This window comes from Eucalyptus grandis, chromosome 2 (genome assembly GCF_016545825.1).
Source record: "Eucalyptus grandis isolate ANBG69807.140 chromosome 2, ASM1654582v1, whole genome shotgun sequence".
Lineage (NCBI taxonomy): Eukaryota > Viridiplantae > Streptophyta > Magnoliopsida > Myrtales > Myrtaceae > Eucalyptus > Eucalyptus grandis.
The window spans coordinates 51,019,457-51,041,876 of NC_052613.1; the positions used below are offsets into that span (position 1 = coordinate 51,019,457).

Sequence of the window (22,420 nt, forward strand, 5' to 3'; positions counted from 1 at the left end):
GTACCCATGACTCTAAAATATTACTTATTAAATTATATTTCAAACACTTTGAGAGCTTGTCATTAAATGAGGTTCACTGGTCATGATCATTAGCATCGGAAATATAGTTTACACGCTTCAGGAGCAGTGAATCGAGGGGAGCTCACTGGCGGATTTTCTTTTATTACGGGAGAAGACATTGACGGAGGAGGAGGAGGAGGAGGAGAGAGAGGAGGAGATGGAGAAGATGCCTTGCGTCACGACACCGCTCGTGGGCTATCCCGGTGGGATTGGCCCACCGCCCGGTCCATCGGCCTTTCTTGAGGGCGTATTTGGGATTTCGCGTCTCCCCTGCCCCTGCCCACTTCCCGGCTGCCGGGCAATCTGCCGGACAATCTCTCCCAAAGTCAGAAATCACGGTTGGATTAGAAGTGCTTTCGGTTGATTCTGATGTTACATAATTATGACTATGATGCCTACCTGTTGGGCTGGGTCCGTCTGTTGTCGGTTCCGGCTCATCATCTTAACCAAAAAAAGAAAATAGAAGGAAAAAAAAATTACAAGTGAGAAGTCCGAACTGTTGAGTTGGGTCCAACTCTTGTCGGATCTGGCTCATCATCTTTATAAAAAAAAGAAGGAAAGAAAGGGATGAATGCCTTGATTTTTTTTTTTGTCGAAAAATGATATTGATTTGAGAGAGAGAGAAAATAGCAATTTTCTGTAGCACTAAAAGAGAGGCGAAGAGAGGTTTCTTCGAAAAATAGAAGAAGAAGTCCAAATTTAACGGTGGAATTTTATCAGAATTAAATGAAATTTCAGTATGTTGTTCATGAGTCCAACAATTGCAAGTTCATCAATTTTACTAGTAGAAACCCGTCTCTGAATTGTCTCTCAATTTCTCTAGCAGCGTGTTACATATGTCTCAAGTTTGAGCGAGAAAATGAAAGTTTCCTAATTTAAGTAGATTTCCTATTTTGAATCGATTTCATAATTGAATGATTTTCCTAGTTGGAAAATGTTTCCTTAAAAGAGGAAACCTACTCGAATTAGGAAACGCTAGCTTAATATGTATTACGATATCTGAATTTTTAATCTATTCAATATGATTCTTGAATTTCTTATACATATTTATAAAAATGTATTTTTATGTAGAGTGACATAAGACTAGTAAACTCAACGGATTTGCAATTGAAGGATGAAGTTTATCTTTGTTTTATCAAGGGAACCTTTGATACACCTTCGTGACAAATGCTGGCTGCATTTTGTGCCATTGCATCGCGTTCAATTATAGATTGCACGTCCCTAGGCAATATTTTTAGTATGATCAAGCTATAAAATATAGGATTTACTCATTTAGTGTCTTAGAGGCATTGATTGAGCAACTAGGGTATCTCAAACTATTTTCCTGTTATGTGTAATTACGAGATACTACTTAAAAAATTTGAGATATTCCAAATTTAATATTAATAAAGAGTAGCTATGATATTGAAATATATTTCACGATGATGACTTATTAAATTTTTAGAGTAAATTTAGCGCTCCATCTAAACTTGGTATCAAAATCAGGACCCTAGTTGGAATCGTCCCACCTTTTTTAAATTCACACGCTTGTAGTTCACAGGTCATGATCATTGGCATTGGAAATAACAAGCACTAGGAGGGAAAGAAAACTGTCGCGGACATCAGAAGAAAAAAAATTGATTAAGACAATGGTATTGTTAATGACAGTGACCCGTGCACCACAAATGGTTTTTCGCAGGCAACTTGCAACCCACCAGTTCATGAAATTGTCGGGTGCAGAATCATGGCAAATGTATTTCTCGAAAAATAATTATTTTTTAAAAATAATTATTTGTTTTGCTTATAAAAATAAAATAACCAAAATTTATTTTATTTCTTATAAAAATAATTGTTGTTGATAACATAACATTTATTTTTATGAAAATATTTTTTAAATAATTTATTTTACAAGAAACAAATTGAGCTTTAGAAAAATATTCTATACTGAGAAGGGACCAAAGAACCGCCCAAAAGAATTGAGAAGAAATTGAATGACTAGGCTATGATAAAACAAGTTAGGATAAAAACAGCGACAACTTTTAGAACCTACTTTTTATTTGACAAAACATTGATATCACGCGCGACACATGTCATTAATGTAAAAAAATTTACTCGAAAACTTAAAAAATAAGAGACGTGGGTTGTTGACCATAAAAAGTTACCCCTCTCGTAGCAACCAGGGTATTATAAAATTGGGGGAAAATTTCAAAGAATGGTCTTAAATATCCTTATTTTTTTAAATAAGGATATTAAATAAATCTTATTTCAAATAAAAGTATGAAGTGCTATCATTTTTTTAAATAAGAACCTAAAATAATTTTTTTTTTTTAAATAAGAGTTCAAAATAGTTATATTTATTTTAAATAAGGGCTTGACTTTCCGATGGTCAATAACATTTTCGTCATTTTACCTTCTTTTTTTTTTTTTTTCTTCTTCACGAATGACCGGCTTGCAAAGGGTTGGGCGAGGGTCGCCCTCACCCAATTCGCCAAGGGATGGCCTCACCTTGGGGAGGCCAACCCTTATAGTCGTCAGCGAGGTCGGCCCTCGCCAACACTAGGCGAGGCTGACCCTTGCCAAATCTATGAAGGGTGGCCTTGCCCATGGTTAGCAAGGGTCATCAAGCCCTTACTAATATTGGGTGAGGGCTTGCAGGCCCTCGCTAGCCCTTACCAGTGACGAGTGAGGTCGGTGAGCCCTCACTAGTCGCAAATGAGGCCACCCTTACTAGATTTGGTGAGGGTCGGCCTACAAGCTCTCACCTATGGCCGGTGAGCGCTTGACGGCTCTCTCGCCCACTATCGACGATGATTGTCAAGCCCTCGCTGGCCCTAGGCAAGGCCGACCCTCGCCAGATTTGGCAAGGGTGGCCTCACCCACGACCGCCAAGGGCTTCGAGGCCCTTGCTGTTGTCAACGAGTGCTTGTAGGCCTTCACCAACCCTTACTAGTGGCGGCCCTCACCATCCTTTGCCAATGGCCACTAACCTCAGAAAAAAAAAAAAAAAGATTTGGATGAAATTGCCTTGGATCGATCAAAATTTAGGCGGTCGGTGACCGACAAGGGAAGGCCCTAATTTGAAACAACAATGGCCACTTTATGCTCTTGTTTGAAACAAAATCCATTCCGGATCATTATTTGATAAAATGGGGGCACTTAGGCCTTTTTTTTGGAATTTTCCTTAAAATTAGGGACAATTTCAAGAAATGTCCCAAAGTGAATATTGTTTTAAATAAAAGCTTGAAGTAGTCATGATTGTTTCAAATAAGAGCTTGAAGTGACCATGGGTCTTACCTCGCCGATTAAATTTTTCGACCGATTAATAGGATTTTAGTCCAAATCTTCTTTTATTTTTTACTTTTCTTTTTCAATGTCATTAACCAGCAGCCATTGGCAAAGGTTGGTAAGGGTTCAACAACCCTCATCAGTCGTGAATGAGGCCACCCTCATATGGAGCCGGTGAGGGCTCAACAACCCTTGTCAGCAATGGGTGAAGGCCATTGAGCCCTTGCATGCCGCAAGCGAGGGCTTGCAAGCCCTCACTGGCCCTTGCAGCCTCCCTTAGGGTGAGGGTCGCCTTGCCCACGTGAGGCTGTCCCTCACCGGATAGGGCAATGGTGACCCTTGCCTAGCCCTCTACAAGAAGAAGGAAGAAAATCCATAAAAAAATGAAAGAAAAAAGAAGAAAAGGGCAAATGACAAAAGTTCCCTTGATAACCAAAAGTCAAACCCTTATCTTGAAACAAATAGATCACTTTAAGGTTTTATTTGAAACAAACATAATAACTTCGAACCTTATTTGAAACAAAATCCACTTTACCCTTATTTGCAAAAGTGATGGCACTTCAAATCTTTATTTGAAATAATGTATAATTTGGGCTTTTATTTGAAAAAAATGAGGGCACTTTAAGCCATTTTTTCGAATTTTCCCTAAAATTGGTGATTTATCATGTGTCCTCAACGGCTCTCCAAAAGATTAGTGGAATTCTAAATAAAGTGCATTAGTTTCAAAATCATTTTAAATTTACTTCTCAAGTAATCAAGTTCAAAGCTCAAGAAACCTAGTTCGAAATTTTCTTATATTTCTATTATGTAGTGAATTTTTCTCCCGCTAATTCCCATGTGATCACAAGTTAGTCGAACTCTTTTTCTCCCAACAAAATGAAACTCCTTTTGCATTTTAGCCTGTCTAGTCGTTATCCCAGAACATTAGCGGATGTCTTTAGCTAAACCGGTTATTAGAGTATCCAGATGAAGCATCTGAACATGTATGACTGAGAAACTACTGTCATTGCTAGACACATAATGATGCTGTTAGCTCATCTTCATAAAAAAAAGAAATCATCAAGTGCCTTGGCTTCCAAAACTCTGGGTTGTTTGGCGAAACTTTTATTTTTATTTTTATGAAATGTGTTTAATTGATATTAATCTAAATTTATAAAATAATCCTATTGCATCGAATGTGCTCATTTGATCTAATAAGTTCCACATGTCAATGCGGAAATAATGAATGAAATTTAAGAAAAGATGAGATAATGCTGAATATTTGGTTTGTTATTATTTTGCACTCAAAAGAAGGTAAGATATGAATAGGAGAGATTCATTTTGCCATAGTGTCGGAATCTGCAACCCCGCTTAGTTAGAACCATCAATTTCAACTTCATCGGCAATCCCCATTCTCTTGCAGCGCTTAGACTATGCATGTCAGGATTATATAATTCGAAGAGAGAAGTCCAAAGGGTTGGGCTGGGTCCGCCTCTCGTCGGGTCTGGCTCATAATCTTCAATAAATAAATAAAAAAAGGAGAGAGAGAGAGAGAGAGAGAGAGAGAAGAAAACAAAGAAGAAGATCCTTACCAAAAAAAAAAAAAAAAAAACAAAGAAGAAGTTAGGGCTGAATGCTCTAGATTTGAAAGAGAAAGTAGCAATTCGCTGTAGTACAGAAAAAGAGGCAAAGAGAGGTTTCTTCGAAAAATAAAAGAGGCGGTTTTGATTCCACGGTAAAACTTTGTCAAAATTAACTGAAATTTCGGTACGTCGTTTGTGAGTCTAACATCTACAAATTGATTGGTTTTGTTTGTTAAAACCCTTTTCCAAATCGTCTCTCAATCTCTATGGCAGAGATTAGAGATTTCTTGCTTCCTTAAGTTAATCCACCTTTCTAATTATGATTAGAAATGAATTATTATGTATCATATTATTCTTGGAGATTAATGGAAATTTTTTGAGTGATCCCATGATTTTTCCCCCATTAAAAGTTTTCGGTTTTGCCTTGCTTTATTTTTAAGTAATATATTTACTATTCGAAGCTTGATATTTTGGAATATTGTGACTGATTCCTGCTTAGTTAATTGGATAATAGTTGGGTAAATTTTGGAGAATATATTGATCCATGACAAGAATAAACAGCAAATTGTTAACATTTCTCCCCAATGCGAACCACTCTGTAAACACTAAAACAGACCCTAATCATAAACCAATCCAATTGGCGTATTGAATTGCGTGATCATAACACATTTAGTACGCAAAGCCATTCGGCAAATATAAGAATGCATCGTGTGGTCTACTTTTCCCTTTCTCACTTTGGTACAAATATCTATTAACTCTCGTGAATGAGGAACGATTTCGCTTAAGTCATGCAATTTAAGCCTCTATTATAGTCCCAGCATAATCATCACACATTCAACGGCGCGAGGAGCAATACAATTGTCGCAGAAAAGCTCTTTTATATGATTCCAAGTGCTCCACTCAAGTCTCGACGCTTAGAAATCCTGTCTCGCCTTTTATTCTGGTGGAAGATTAGGTAGATTCGGTTTCTTTATTGAGAGCTCAAGGAATCTGTTCGGATGCTTTTGATAGCAAATTCTACTCGTCCCTAAACTTTTATTCGATGCACATTATCACCTCTGAATTGTTAGTTAATTACATTATATCCCTGAATTTTGGTTTAATGTTCAAAATCATTCTTAAATTTTTGATAGTTTGGATTAGGTCCTTCAACTATTCAACGTGAACAGCGCATCAAATCACGAAAGCATATCATCCCACAATATGGTAGTTTCATCTTCTTCTTCTAACCTTTGGCTGAGATCATGTTCAAGTAAATACTAACCGGGGCATCTAATCGTCCGCGTGCTCGCAGAGTGTCTGGCTTTTCTCGAATTACGAATTTGCTTAGAATGGAATAGTTAATTACGAGGGGCGTTATTGACCCGATCCTATGCATTGTTTCGGCATTACCGAGGTCTATGGAATCCAACAATGCACGTTTGCGGATGCAATGCATGCGAACCTTATTTGCACCCACGAGAGCACGGCCTCTGCTATTCTTCAAACACGCAGCGAATTTCATGAAGAAGGTACTTTCCTCTAATCATGATAGTATGTGTCATCAAGAACCACAGCATGATCACATGGAACGGTATGAATCTTACTCAGATTTGATTACTCGTTACGCAATCAAATAAGAAAAGCTACAAGTTTTATGCAGTAGTCATAATAGTTAACCTCTAAGGTTAGCGCAATTTGTTAGTGCTATAATTATGGTTAATGGATCAACGAATGTCAATAAATTAAGATACGTCTTTTCTATTCACGTATCTCTTTTTGGATTCATGAATTTCTTAAACTTTTATGTTCACGTATGTATTGAATTCATGAATTTCCTAGATCCATTTATCTTTTAGTTTATGAATTCATTGAGTTCACGAATCTCTTGAATTCACATATCTATGAATTCGTGAATCTCTTGAATTCATGTATCTCTTGATTCATGAATTTCGTGGATACATGCGTCTATTTAATTCATGTATCTCTTCTGTACATGAACTAAAAATCTCTATAAATAGATGGGAGCATAGAACTTCATAATAGTTTTTATGGTTTTTGGTTTTTCCGACTCGATTCCAAAAAGGTTCGATACACTTTTCTTACTCTTCGATTTTTCCGAGTGTGCCGATTCAATTGAACGGTTCGACCGAGTCATGTTTGCATAGTGTTAATCCAAATAAGTTTTTTCTGAGTGTGCTGGTTCAATTGAACGGTTCGACTGAGTCATGTTTGCATAGTGTTAATCCAAATAAGTTCGAGGTGTTGTATCTTAAGAGGCATAGTTCGTGAATCTGCGGAGCACTATTGACGGGAACTAATTGCCTTAAGGAGATTTGGATATCCGTACCTCACCTCCAATTTCATGTTCTGATTGCAACAAACAGTTTGTGTTTTCTTTTTGGATTATTTTCCAACAGTTAGTATGTCATGGGTTTTCTAGCTCAGAAATTGAAGATCACATGTTCGAATTATGCTAAATACATGCAAGCAGTTCTGGATCGAAGTCATATATATGTATATATGTTAGAGGTCTTGATTTAATCAGTTCATAGATTTCTTTAAGTCCATGCCCTGGTGCTTCTTCAGTTATTAAAAGATTAGCCCAATGATCTATCTATGCTTTTAAAATCCTAACATTTCCCTGATTAAAATATAGTTAAAGACCAACGCATTGAGGACGGCCTGCCGGAGCTCCCGGGACAATCGTACAATATGGTGAGTAGTTATATGAAGCTCTTCGCAATTGGTGGATCTCATACACACTCGGGAACACGGCCAATTGGTAAAGGGTACACTGGATTGGCATGGCAGGGGAAATTATCTTGTCCTAAATTATTGCTCTTGAGATTATAACCTGAAACTACACGAACAAAAACCATCATTTACATAGACTCGCTACTTTGTTCGGTATAAATTTTAGAAAGAATAGCAATTCCAACCCTCAAGAACTTGATTTGAGTAATTGATTGTTTGAATCAGATTAGATGTGTCTTCCATTTGAAAAACGTGTCTCTTAATCCAAATAGATGTGCCATGCAAATTGATAACTTATAATCACACGTGATTAAGGTAATTTGTAAGTTTCTGTGTGAATTAGTAAAATGTTAGGTTTGAGCCTATCATGATGCTAAAGAAAAGGTAGGAAGAAGGGTCCATAGAAATACGAAAGAAGTCTAGCTTCCCCAGCTTGGCTTCCCTAATGCCTGTCCACTTGATATATAGCGGTGGCGGCTGCTTGGATTCTCTCGATACAATGCCTCAGAGAACACAACACCAGATTCTCCTTGCACCTCCCTAAGCTTTTCTTCCCGAGTAGAAGGGAATATGCACTGAGCTGAACAAGATCTTCCACTCCAGGGCGGTTCTCCCGCCAGTTCGATGCCTGGGCATTTTAAGGACTTGCTCTGAGGTCTAAAGTTTGAGTCTATCATGATGCTAAGGAAAAGATGATAAAAATTAAAAAAATAAATAAATAAACCAAAAAAAAGAAGAAGAAGAAGAAGAAGAAGAAGAAGTAGGAAGAAGGGTCCAGACTACAAAGCATCCATGGGGAATACAAAAGGAGAACCAACCTACCGAAAGTAACCCAAAAAAACCCAAAGAATCCACGCAAGAAAAGAGAGCGTAGATCACACGCTCCCCCCCTTGGCCTTCCCAAACAAAAAAGCTAAGAACGATATGCAAAGTTGCAAACCCGTGCGAACCGGTCCTTGGATCCAGCAAAGTTCAAATGAAATGAAAAAGGCAAAATCCCATAGAATTCCACAGCAACTGATGAGGAAACTGGGTTTGCACGATCGGTCCCATGGCTTTTAGTTACTCCCTCGTTTCGCAAAACATCTTTCATGATCTTGGGCTAATGGATAATGACGTAATAAAGAAAAATCAATCTCAAACTCATTAATGCAAATCATACAGGATTTATAAAACGGGATCACTCGATCGCTTGCTTAAGCCCCTTCCAATCCCCCTTAAATAGAAGCAGCACTCGCAACTTCTCTCCTCTCACTCCACAAAAGAAAACATGAAGATCGTCTCCTTCTTCGCCGTCTCCGCCTTCCTCTTCCTCTTCCCCTCGACCTCCGCCCAGACCTGCCGGACCACCTGCGGCAACCAGCCCCTCCGGTACCCCTTCGGGAGCGGCCCAGGGTGCGGCGACCCCCGCTTCCAGGGCCACGTCAAGTGCGACGAGGCGCTGCAGAAGCTCACCCTAACCACCCACACAGGGTGCTATCCCGTCACCTCCATCGACTACGCCGCGCAGGTCATGTACATCTCCGACCCGACCATGTCCACGTGCGCGTGCTCCCAGGACAGCCGCGGCTTCGGCCTCGACTGGGATGCCCCTTCTCCATCCACGAGAACACCATCTTCGCCCTCCTAGACTGCTCCACCTCCACCTCCCCCATATACAGCTCCACCGCCCCGGGGAATTCCTCCTCCTCCTCCCCTCTCTGCGACGCCAAGGGCACTTCCATATGCAGCTTCCTCTACTCGTGCCACGCCATAAGCATGATGAACCAGCAAGCCTCCACGTGCTGCGTGTACGCGCCGGTAGACCTCGGGCCGGCCTACGAGATGGACCTCGGCAAGCTCAAGTGCGGCTCGTACTCGGGGTTCTACAGCTTCGACGGGCAGGAGGTGGACCCGGACCAGTGGAAGTACGGGATCGCGCTCAAGTATAGGTTCAACGTGTATAATGAGTACCCGAGCTCGTGCGCCGAGTGCGAGAGGAGCGGCGGGGCTTGCGGCTACGCCAGGCCTTTAGACACGTTCGTGTGCAATTGCCCTGGCAGCGGGCTGAACACCACGTCCGACTGCTCCATCGGGGCGTCCTGGAGTGAAGCTCCGGGGCACGTTCTCGCTCCCCGTACAGGTTAGCGCAGCGCAAAACAAACCTCATCGTAGCTAGTTTTAGTAAAACGAAGGCCAGTCTACTAAACTGATTTACCATGGGACATGGCATAGAGCAGATTTACATGAGGTGATGAGATTATATTGAACACCTAAACTGAGCGCGACATAATCTTTCTATAAATCAATTTTAGTATAGCGAAAATTTTCTCCTAGGAGAAATAGAAGAACTTTACTCACACAAAATTTATAAATTGCATATCAGTTAAAATGATTTCCTAAAAAGGAGAGGAATCTCATTCATTTGCTAGATCATTATAGATGAACAATGGTAGGTGTTTAATTTGGTTTACAAAATTTGCATACTAGATGACATGACATGACATGACAAATTACAAATAGTCAATTAAACAAATGAGTCATATTCAACGATCTATAACAGTCTACCGCTTAATTTAATATATGAATTTTGGAAAACAGACTTAGAAAACATAGTATTTCTCTGTTGACAATTAGTTCCTGGAATATTCGTGGCACATTGACTACACAATGTTTCTACGGTATATCTTCTCTTTCTTCAATTCGGCTGTTGTTTAAACCGTTCTTGATATATACTAACTTTTGCTTCAGGAACATGGGCTTTGCTTCTCTCAGTGGTCTCCATTTTGTCGCTGGTCATGATCAGAGCGCCATAAAACCATCGAAGGAGTTCATAATAAAGCGGCCGGTCTCGGCCATGCTTTTCCGTGGAGAAGCTCACGATTCTTCGATCGCAAGGAAATCATGTTTGCTTTCGCAATTCAATCATGTAAAGGAAACCAAGTCATCGCTCACTGATAAATGAATTATGGAAAGATTAGCAATAGCCTCTCAATTCTCTCTTTTCCATCTTCCTCGCTCCTACAATGATCTCGGTATGACCAGGGGGCTGGAAATGGTTTTCTCTACTTCCTAACGTGATTCGCAAACTGGAGTCACCTCGGTTGTCAGTTTCTGCCCTTGAAACGATAGGATAACATAAAGCTTTTCTATCTCATCTCTTTCAAGTCTAACATCGGCGTTGCGACTACAAAATCATTTAGAAGGGAACCCCCGAGGTAGGGTCAGGAACTGGCATGGTTGGTCTGATCTGATCCAGCTCACGAGAGATCCGGTTCGCTTCCCCTTTCCTGAGAACTTTGGGACCGGCCCCATGGTCCCCGGGCCGGCTCTAGCAACGACCGGTTTTTGGGGCAAAACCAGGCCGGAATCCAGGACTTAAAGGGGCAACATCGGCCGTCGTTTCGAAAAGGCTGAGTTTATTCTAGTTAAAGCTGATCGGATTCTAAAGTTAGACAGTATCAAACCATTCGCCTTGGGCCACGTAGAGAGCAATATCATATCGCATCGAATGTGATTCCTGCATCGGGGAGGCATTACGCTTCGTGGCCGCTGAAAACGGAATCACTTTCGTTCTAGGGGTTGGCCTTGGCGGACGCAGGACACACAAAAGGGAGGGCCATTTTGCCCCATACTAGCTTAGCTCTTTCACCGTTAACACTTGATTAAGTGTCGTACAGAATATTGTATGGAAGCAGGGGCTCTTGCGCCAACTCAATTTTCTAGAACTTTTGAAACAGATGGAAGATTTTTAAGCTATATATTAAATTATTTTTGACCTTAGATAACATTCTAACCCCACAAATTCCTCCCCCCCCAACAAAAAGATGCAAGATGCAAGATCAGGAGCTAATTGTCTCGAAAATCCGAAACTTATTGAACAGTGGTGAAGTCATTTTTAAACTTTTCAGTTACATTAATTTAGTTTTAAACCTTTTGACGATTTATCAATTTAATTATTTCAATCAATTTTAGTTGAAAATCAATGACGTAGATGCCAGCATGGAAAACAACCGATTAATGTGAATAAATTTTTGAAGTTTTATTTTTTTCTTTTCTTTTTTTCCAACTCTGGGTTGGCAAGGGCGTTGCAGCCCGGTAAGGGCATGGACCCATTGCTGGTGAGCCTAGAATTGGGAAAAAAAAAAGGAAAAAAAAAAAAAAAAAACTAATAACAAATTTAGGAAAAATTTAAACAAAACATGCAAAAATTATTCATGCAACAATTTCCAACTATTATGGCCAAAAAAAAAAAAAAATCTTGGCTATGACAAAAAGTGATTTCTAACAAAAATTAGACAAAATGACTAAATTCGCAAATTATTAAAAGATTTAAAACTAAATTAGCACAATTTAAATGTTTTTAATTGAATTGATGAATGTACAATATGTTTAAAAAATTTTGGACAATTTTCCAAAATATGAACAGTCCTAGAACCATGGAAGTACAGTTGCTTATAGAAAAAGGACTACAAAACATTAATTTCCTAATGATTTTTTCAAGTGTGACAACACAAAATGGATTTACTATAATAATAATTTCGACCGAATTTTGCCTCCACCGAGAATTGTTTCTTAATCCGTCGCGGGGGTTTCCCATCGGGCGACCCCATCCACCTAGCCTTTTCCAAAACATTATTCTCACCGGAGCACAGAGACAAAGCACTCGAAGAAGGACCAGATTCTAAAGCAAAAAAGTAAAAGCTCCCTACCGACCGATACTCGCCTCGCCCTGCCCCAGCAAAGTTTCGATCCTAGCTTCCCTCATCGTCTAGGCTCTTCGAAAGAACGCGAGCCTCTCCTCAGATGAGTCCCGTAGGCTCGGTTTAGGTAACGCTTTGGGGATAAAAATCTCTATTTCAGGCGGTAATGACAGACCTGCTAAGCCCTTTTTTTTTCCAGTCGGAAGATGTATCGGTGGCATTTAGTGCAAGCCCGTTTAGCTAAAACAAGATATGCTCAAGCATTCCCTTTAAAAGAGACCCAAACAGTGTCTAAAGTGAAGAGCAATTGTTGGCAATTTGTCTGTAAAATGAACTAAAAGGTGTCTCATATTGAAAAATATAAGTGCTCACATTGATTAGATTTGTCACTAATTATCATATTATTATTTTTATTAACCATCGTGTCATATTAAAACAGTGTAACTGTTCATAATAGAGTTATTATTTTTTAATTATTCAATTTGGAATTTTATTATTATTATTGCCCAATGATAAGTTATGTTTGCTTTGATATAACTTTTTAACATTTTGAGAGTTGTGTCTATTCATAACATTTTCTCCTTGAAAGGTTATAACTATTCGTAAATTATGAAATTCGGAATAAATAAATAAAATTGTCTTTTAAATATGTTTTCTAAGAGATATCTGTCCAAACATAATTTTTCCTAAAAGATTACATTCGGTTCTAAAAAGATTGATATGTGTGTATAAATACCATAGTTTTACATCTCAATTATTATTCACTTTTCAATTTTTCTTTCTAAAAACAGTATGGCCATCTTTTTCAATTGTTTTCTTTTGAAAGGTCCTAAAAAATAGCAAAATAATTATCTTGTTTTCTTATTGAGATTTTGTCGTATTTTAGAAGATTTTTCCAATAACTATTAGCATCATTGTGAAGTAAATAATTTCTCAAAGAGAGTGTTATCACGCCCCAAAGTTTCCATGATTCTTCTTGATGTTGATTGGAATTTCTCCAACAGCAACAACAGCGAGGAGTTCAGATCGCCAAACAGCTTTCCGATGGGCAAACATCAGTCGTTTTCTCTGGAAAAAACTGCGCTCCAAACTGCATACGCCAAAAGGGTTCGGATAGTTTGCACTCTCAAGTCGGGCGATTTCAAGCGGTCGCCGGAGAGCAGTAGTTTGAACACATGCGCCCGCGGTCCGTGAACTCGGTTATGTACCGATTGTTGGACACCCGACGATCAACTCGCGCTCCGTTTTCATTCGCCCCCGCTTTTGGCAGAACAAGATCGACTACGGTCGCTCGATAGGGAAGCACTCGCGCGGCAATTTTACGGGCAGGGCCACTATGGGGAGAGACGTCCGAACCGACGCAAGGCATTATGTGGCAGTTGCGTGATCAGCCGGACTTAAGCCTGGGAGCCTCCCGCAAGAACCGTGCAGCAACTACATAGCACCGGCTCGATGGTCTCGGTCCCCCCGGTCGACATTCTAGTCGTACCCTACCTGCCTATTGGATCATCGCAGGGCCCCAATCGCTTGGGACCCCAACATCACGGACGATGCCGATGGTCGCGACGATGCTCGGACCCTACGCGAGAGGGGAAGGAAAGTTTTCATTGCTCTTTGCCAGATGAAACAGTTACCGGTATCGCCACCCAAATGGCAATAGGAGATACAGTATAGTGACGCTCAGTTCATGAACACAGTCTATCACCAATTTCATTGTCACTGCATGGCACTCGGTTCATGTTAGTCTAATGCACGAGTCATTAGATTCAATGAGATTTGCGTGAGGCTCCCGCGAATTCGACCGCTCCTATTTGGAACCGACATGAACTTGGTGCTCGCATAAAGTAGACATGCCGGATCCATGCTCTTTCTGAAAATGGCCTCGCGTCGATCCAAGTTCCGATGCTCCGGTGGAGCAAATGCTTTTGAAAGTCTTGGCAGGTCGTCGAAGCCGGGTCTGATCCCCAACGTGTCGCTTACTCCATCGAAATAGGTCAGATATTCAAAACCGACACCGGTTCGGCACGAAGGTCGAAATGGCCCGACCTCAAATCAAATGAGAAAATTGCCTCAAATCGCAATCGATTTGGCACGTCGGACAAACATTCTCTTCAAAGTTCAAACCAACCAACCGATGATGGGAGCCCTGAAGTCGAAGAAAAGGAAAAGTAAGGGGGACATGTCTCTAGGCAAGAGGCACACAAAATGATATGAAAAGCTCTCCTCTTTTTTCTTTTTTTCCCGATCACGACAGAAACTATACAAAAAGAAAAAGAATAGTTAAAACCAATAACGCCACTCCCAAACATAAAACGTAATATTCCCTTTTCACGTGAATCATGCACAGAGGAGCAGATCAGAGACATTGCAGAGCGCCCGAAACAGGACAAGCCTCCCGGCGATTCGCACGAAGACGCTAGATTGGCTCGTCACCCTCTTGTCCCTTCTCTTCATCCTCGGTTATATCTTGCTTTGTCCTCGACCTTTGGAAATCCCCGCATGTCATTCTTGTCTCAACATCCTGACTGTCCTCCTTTGATCCTGTCTCCTTATTATATATGTAGATACATCAGCATTCGCACGTTCAACCGAGCCCCGGGCAGGAGATCAGCAAAAGAACCTTGAGACAGCAATCCGATCGATCATCAATCATGGCGGTGCCCACGTTCCCGACGGTCGACCAGTGTGCATCGATTGGGCGCGAGAAGCACACTGTGGTGGCCGACCTGGATGGGACCCTGCTCCGCGGCCGGAGCTCCTTCCCCTACTTTGCCCTCGTTGCCTTCGAGGTTGGCGGGGCCCTGAGGCTCCTCCTCCTGCTCCTGGCCTCCCCGCTCGCAGCCCTCCTCTACTATTTCGTGTCCGAGTCCGCGGGGATCCAGGTCCTCATCTTCGCGGTGCTGGCCGGGATGCGGGTGGCCGACGTCGAGTCCGTGGCCTGTGCAGTTCTGCCCAAGTTCTACACCAGCGACCTCCACCCGGAGTCGTGGCGGGTGTTCTCCGCCTGCGGGAGGCGGTGCGTCCTGACTGCGAACCCGAGGATCATGGTTGAGCCGTTCCTCAAGGACTTCTTGGGGGCCGACATGGTTTTGGGGACCGAGCTTAGGACCTACAAGGGGAGGGCCACTGGGTTCGTGAGCCAGCCAGGAGTGCTCGTGGGAGACAAGAAGGCGGCCGTGCTTCGCAAGGCGTTCCAGGAAGATCAACCGGAGATTGGCCTGGGCGATCGGCAAACCGATGCCCCCTTCATGGCCTTGTGCAAGGTCAGTATGATACGGTTAGGGAAAGCAGTTGTTTTTTGGCAAGACATGCTTTAGCAGTGATCATCATTTTCACCTACCTGAACCATATATGATATCATAGTCCCCAGGAGTAGTAATACACATTCCTAAGATTTTTCCCAAGATCATTTCAGAGGCAAAATTGCAATCAGACAGAAATCAGAATAAAGGTTTAGATGGCGGAATCGGCACGATGTATTATCAGTGCCAGCTGCTTCATTAGCCTAATTGAAGATACCTTACGCGGCAAGTCTCGAATTCTGATGGAACCGAAAATATTGCAGGAAGGATTCATCGTGCCACCGAAGCCGGAGGTGAGGGCCGTGGCAAACGACAAGCTTCCGAAGCCAATCATATTCCATGATGGGCGGCTCGTCCAGAAGCCAACCCCTCTTGTGGCCCTCCTGACCATCCTCTGGATCCCCATCGGCTTCCCCCTCGCCTGCCTGAGGATTGCCGCTGGGGCACTCCTCCCGATGCCCCTCGTCTACTACGTGTTCTGGGCGCTCGGCGTCCGCGTCACTGTCAAGGGCACGCCCCCACCGCCGGCCAAGAAGTCAATCGGCCAGTCAGGCGTGCTCTTCATCTGCTCCCACAGGACGCTTCTCGACCCGATCTTCCTCTCCACGGCGCTGGGCCGCCCAATCCCTGCGGTCACCTACTCCGTGTCCAGGCTCTCCGAGGTCATCTCGCCCATCAAGACCGTCAGGCTCAGCCGGGACCGGGCCACCGACGCGGCCATGATCAAGAAGCTCCTGGAGGAAGGCGACCTGGCAATATGCCCCGAGGGGACCACCTGCCGCGAGCCGTTCCTTCTCAGGTTCTCAGCTCTGTTCGCTGAACTGACCGACCAGCTGGTGCCGGTGGCGATGGTGAACCGGATGAGCATGTTCCACGGGACGACCGCTCGCGGATGGAAAGGGATGGACCCGTTCTACTTCTTCATGAACCCGAGCCCGGCCTATGAGGTGACATTCCTGAACAAGCTGCCGATTGAGCTGACCTGCACGGCCGGGAAGACCAGCCACGAGGTGGCCAATTACATTCAGAGGATGATCGCCGGGACGCTCTCGTACGAATGCACCAGCTTCACCCGGAAGGACAAGTACCGCGCGCTCGCTGGCAATGACGGGACGGTGGCCCAGAAGCCGAAGCTTCCGGCGAGCAAAGTCATGGGGTGCTGACTTATTTTCCCCGCCATGAGAGATCTCATTTCGGATATGGAAGAGCAAGCAAAGGAAACCGATGCATGTTTTAGGCTTATAGCTTTACTACGTAGTCCTTACGCCTCTTAAGGTTGCGCGCGCCAGGTCATGAAACGTTATTTTCCTGTTCGATTGCAGTGTTTTATGTTTTACCTAGAAAAGCTTGGAAAAAATGATAGGGAGAAATCTCCCGGACATTCTTAGAATTGGGGCGATTGCGGATAGTGCTACTTTATCATTATTTTGCTTTCAATATGTAAGTTGGGATGCTTATTCTTGGTTCCGGATAATAAGTTTATAAGATATATTAAGACCTTTAAGTTTTTTATACCTTTCTCTTCCAATTGTTTTTGGAATAATTATGCAAATACTCCCTGAACTTTTGCACGAATATGTAATGTGATCTTTGAACTTTTAATTTTTTCATTGTGATTTCTCAACTTTACCCTGTTGCGTAATGTGGTCCTTAAATTTTTAATTTATTTAATGCAACTCCCAAACATTTTATTTATTCAAATCTAGGAATAACATATAACATTTTCATATTATCTAATGACTAAATTGAACATGTATCAAAAGTATACTGATCACATTGAACAGTTTAAAAGTTCATAATTAGATTACACATTAGACTAAAATTTAGAGATGGCGTTGAACAAATTAAAAGTTTAAACACCACACTGCACAATGAGTCAAAATTCAAAGATCCTTTGTGTTATTTTCTCATTGTTTGTCAAAGCCTGAACTTCGATTTAATGTGCAATGTGATCCACAAATTTTTAATTTGTTCAATATGGTCCATAGAGTTTTGATACATGTTCAATATAGTGCTTAAACTATATGAATATGTTCAATGCAGCCATTCCATTAATTCAATATCAATGTTAACATTAACGTTTTCATATAGTACGGTGACTAAACTTAATATATATAAAAAGTTAGATGAACCACATTGAACAGTTTAAAATTTCACGGATTATATTATACATTTAATTAAAGCTCATGGACCACATTGAACAAAGTTAAAGTTTAAGGGCCACATTACACGTTGGATAAAAATCAAGGTTCGTTAATGTGTTTTTCTTATTGTTTTTCGTATGATTTTGTTCATCTATCGTCAATTGACGAAACTGTACTGCTATAAGCGATCGGCCACGTGGAAAAATCTAATCAAAATGCATGAAAAGTGCCTGAAATATTTTCCCCCTAACCTCTCTCTCTCTCTCTCTCTCTCGTCTTCCCCGCGATTCTTCGCCTCTGCGTTTCGAGCTCAATCCAGGATCATCCATGGCGATCGGGAAAGCACGTCTCCCTCGCCGAGCCGTCTGAGAATCGACGCCGCCGAGCATTGCAAGGGAGGATCTCAGGGAAGCGACCATGTCCTCTCTCTCCGGGACGTCGTTCTCGTCGAGCAAGGGCGACTCGGCGGATTTCGACACCGACTTGACCCTGAGCGACAGGCTCAAGGCCTTCAAGTCCTCGCGCTTCGATCCGCATGCCTACTTCACCTCCAAGTGCCAGACCATGAACGAGAAGGTAACCGCGCTCGCTCCCCCTCCCTCCTCCGTGCATGGAACGTCGCGAACGCACGCCGTTCGCGCTCGCGCTTTTCGGCGTGCGCGGATTGATTGATCGGTGATGAAACTTTCTGGAGATCGATGCGGCGGCGATTTTCGTCGGTCGGTGAATTTTGAGCGCCCCGTGCATTGTTGTTTTTTTTTGTAGGAAATCAGGCATCTGTGCGCTTACCTGGTGGATTTGAAGAAGGCGTCGGCAGAGGAAATGCGTAAGAGTGTTTATGCTAATTATGCAGATTTCATACGGTTAGTGAACTTCTGTTTGAATCGTATGTTCTAAGTTCCACGAAGGAAAACGCCATAACTTAGATGCCGAGAGTCGCTTTCTCGCTTTCTGGAGACTATCATGCATTGCGCTTTTCGCTTCACCGATCGCCTGCTTATTGTATTGAGCTTTCCTCTGATATCCTGTACACTAATTGCAACCGAAATACTAGGTTTCCTCAGTCATCCGGAATGCATTATTGCCATACTTTCTTCACTGCTGAATAGACAATCCATGCATCAAAAATTGGAATATGGTGTTATAAATGAGTGGAAAAGATATATGGATTCGGCATGACATGTACCGGAGTAAGACATTCAACATTTCATTTGCTTGTTTGATTTTCCATATGCAGCACATCCCAGGAGATATCGGACCTTGAGGGGCAGCTCCTGTCCATGAGGAATCTGCTATCCTCTCAAGCAGCTCTAGTCCAGGAATTGGTCGAGGGTGTCCGTGTTGATTCTTTAGACACTGGTTCTGAAGATTCGACTGCAGAGGATATGCAAAATTTGGAAGACACGCGGCCTTCCAACATGGAGAACTGGTTGATAGATTTTGTGGATACCCTCGAAATTCTATTAGCTGAGAGGAGGGTGGAGGAATCGTTGGCTGCTGTGAATGAAGGAGAAAGAATCAAAGAAGAAGCTATTAGTAGGAGGACATTAAGTCCCACAGCGCTATTGTTACTGGAGACTACCATAACAGAACAGAGACAAAATCTAGCTGATCAACTAGCAGAAACGACTTGCCAGCCTTCAACACAAGGAGCTGAACTTCGTTCAACAATTCTGGCTGTCAAAAAACTTGGGGATGGTCCTCGTGCCCATACATTGCTATTGAACTCTCACCGACAGAAAATGCAGTGCAAAATGCAAAGTCTTCGCTCATCTAATGCTCCATATGGAGGAGCTTACACTGCTGCCCTTTCTCAGCTTGTCTTTTCAACAATTGCGCAAGCAGCTAGCGACGCCTTGGTTGTTTTTGGTGAGGAACCTGCATTGACATCTGAGCTTGTGACTTGGGCTGTCAAGGAAACTGAAGCCTTGGCTCTTCTCCTAAAAAGGCATGTTCTTGCCTCATCGGCAGCCGCAGGTGGTTTAAGAGCTGCTGCTGAGTGTGTTAAGATATGCCTGGGTCATTGTTCTGTTTTAGAGGCTCGTGGGCTGGCCCTTTCTCCTGTTTTACTCAGACTCTTTAAGCCTTGTGTCGAACAAGCTTTGAATGCCAACTTGAGAAGAATAGAGCAGAGCAGTGCTGCGTTAGCTGCTGCAGATGATTGGTCACTTGCTTATTCTCCACTTGGCGGAAGGCCAATGCGCGTTTCTTCCTCCACGTTCCTCGGTAGTGCAGCCGCAGTGCATCCCAAGCTCTCAAGCAGTGCAAATAAATTTAATACAATGGTTCAGGTAAACTTCTATTCTCATTCAAGTCTAGAGGCTGCTTTCTTTGAAGGCAAATTCCAGATAGGTTTATCTCATCTTGTCATCTCACCTTGCTACACATTTCTAGTTTTGTTTGAAAAGTTAAGGGATCTTGTGCTATCCTTTTCTTCAGCAGTAGATTTTTATTATGGCCTCTCCTTGTAGCATCCCTCAGGAGTCCCACTTCAATTACAAAGTGATGAATCAACTCAATGCGTCATAAATCATCTTTGAAGTAATGATTTCCATCTCGATTACTTATTAAAAATGTGCCCGATGGTCTTGCCTCTACCGTACAGGAATTTCTTGAGGATGTCAGTCCACTTGAAAGCTTACAGTTAGAAGGCCCCACGTTGGAAGGTCTGCTACAAGTATTCAACTCGTACGTCAATTTGTTGATAAATGCATTGCCAGGGTCAGCAGAACATGAAGAAAACCTCGAATATTCTGCCAGTAGAATTGTGAAAATGGCAGAGAATGAAAGCCAACAGACAGCTTTGTTGGCCAATGCATCATTATTGGCAGATGAGTTGCTCCCACGTGCTGCCATGAAGCTATTGTCCTCTCACAGTACCAGCAAACTTGAGGACCATCCAAGAAGAGCTCCAGACAAGCAAAATCGTTATCCAGAACAAAGAGATTGGAAGAGGCGTTTGCAACGTTCAGTTGATAGATTGCGCGATAGCTTCTGCCGCCAACATGCCCTTGATTTAATTTTTTCAGAAGAGGGCGACATCCGTCTCAATGCACATGTGTACATCATGATGGATGACCTTATGGAAGAACCTGAATGGTTTCCTTCTCCAATATATCAGGTAAAGCAGTGCAATCTGTGTCCTTCAGATAGTCGTGTAACTGAAGCGGCAATGCAGTACAGTTTGTTTCTTATCAATATTGTGAAACTGAGGTTTGATGCCCCAGGATGAGTTTGCACCAAATATAATAAGAAAATAACAGACATATCTTGTTTATTGTCTAATGATATCCACTTGGACATGATTTGCAGTGGTTGATTTTATTCAAGGAACATTACTCCACGCCAGACCATCAATATTTCTTTGACACTGAAATATAGTGAACTAGATTTGTATATCAGAAACTGAGGCTCTGCTACCCAGAAAACCTAATAAATTTATGCCACCCGTTTGGTTCTGATTTTGCTATTTGATGGCACCATGCGACTATTGAAATCTGCTTCATGAAACAATTGTCTTCTGCTTTTGTTTATATTTTAAGGTCATGTTTGCATCGAAGCCTTAAAGCAGAAACAACTTTACCAAGGAAGATCATTATATTTGAGTTCTCATCCTGCATACATGGATATCATTACCAACTTCCTCATTGCTATAGTTCTCATAATGGTATCTAATCATCAAGACCATTTGATTCGTAGTGTAGTCCATCTGTAATTGATGTATGAGAGGCCCATATTTGATTTTGATCAAAAGTTTCGTTTGCCATGTTGACGTCTGTCTTTTGGTTTTTTTTAACGTGTTCAGGAGCTTTTTGCAAAACTGACTCGAGTGGCTAGCTTTGCAACCGACATGTTTGTGGGTCGAGAAAGATTTGCTACTATATTGTTGATGAGACTCACGGAGACGGTCATTTTGTGGCTCTCTGATGATCAGAGCTTTTGGGAAGAGATAGAAGAGGGTCCCAAGACATTGGGTCCTTATGGCCTTCGACAGGTTTGTATAGGAACTATGGTTTCTTGCGCCTTAACAACTTGTCCAGATAGTCAAAAGTAACCATGCTCCAGTCATGCAGCTTTATTTGGATATGGAGTTCGTGATTCTGTTTTCATCACAAGGCCGTTATTTATCTCGGAATCTGCATCAAGTTATCAAAAACATAATTGAGAGAGCTATTGACATAGTGGCTTCTACTGGATTAGATCCGTATAGGTAACGCTCTTGACTGCAATTAGCGAAGACTATCTGACAATCAGAGCATCTTCGCAATCTATTCCGGATCATGGGAATGGTTTCCCGACATTTTCTCTGAACTTCTTAATGAATTATGCTCTTGATCACTATCCCATTGTTACTGTGATGACTTTCAGTGTGCTGCCGGAGGATGAGTGGTTTGCTGACGTCGCTCAGATAGCAATAAAGATGCTGACTGGCAAAGCGAATTTCGCGAATGTGGATCAAGACGTCACTAGCCCCAGCGCCTCTGTGTCAGCGAAATCAATTTCGTCGATCGTATCTCATGGAAGTAACTAGCTTCTGCAATCTATCAAGGTATTGCACTTTCTCGTTTTGGGTCGTCTAACTAATTAAGTGGCCTTGATCACCCATTACATATCAGAGTCTCATGCAAGGAGCGGACACGCGTGTTCCGAGAGAGAGAGAGAGAGAGAGA

At 42.2% G+C, this 22,420-nt stretch overlaps 3 protein-coding genes across 3 annotated transcripts; all 3 read left to right on the forward strand.

The window, feature by feature from the left end:
• Nucleotides 1-8,832: 8,832 nt before the first annotated feature.
• Nucleotides 8,833-10,603, forward strand: LOC104433591 (wall-associated receptor kinase-like 15). Its single transcript, XM_010046390.3, is given in 3 exon segments — nucleotides 8,833-9,208; nucleotides 9,211-9,744; nucleotides 10,353-10,603. Coding segments are annotated over 3 exon segments (915 nt in total). The 5' UTR covers nucleotides 8,833-8,892; the 3' UTR covers nucleotides 10,418-10,603.
• Nucleotides 10,604-14,955: 4,352 nt separating this feature from the next.
• On the forward strand, nucleotides 14,956-16,977 carry LOC104433589 (glycerol-3-phosphate acyltransferase RAM2). Its single transcript, XM_010046388.3, has 2 exons — nucleotides 14,956-15,567; nucleotides 15,870-16,977. Exons 1-2 carry the CDS (start codon nucleotides 14,956-14,958, stop codon nucleotides 16,767-16,769), a joined length of 1,512 nt encoding a protein of 503 aa, XP_010044690.1. The 3' UTR covers nucleotides 16,770-16,977.
• A 1,102-nt stretch (nucleotides 16,978-18,079) lies between these two features.
• Nucleotides 18,080-22,290, forward strand: LOC104433590 (exocyst complex component EXO84A). The gene is made up of 7 exons (XM_010046389.3): nucleotides 18,080-18,326; nucleotides 18,516-18,613; nucleotides 18,988-20,041; nucleotides 20,356-20,871; nucleotides 21,556-21,744; nucleotides 21,824-21,960; nucleotides 22,119-22,290. Exons 1-7 carry the CDS (start codon nucleotides 18,168-18,170, stop codon nucleotides 22,279-22,281), a joined length of 2,316 nt encoding a protein of 771 aa, XP_010044691.1. The 5' UTR covers nucleotides 18,080-18,167; the 3' UTR covers nucleotides 22,282-22,290.
• Nucleotides 22,291-22,420: the final 130 nt, after the last annotated feature.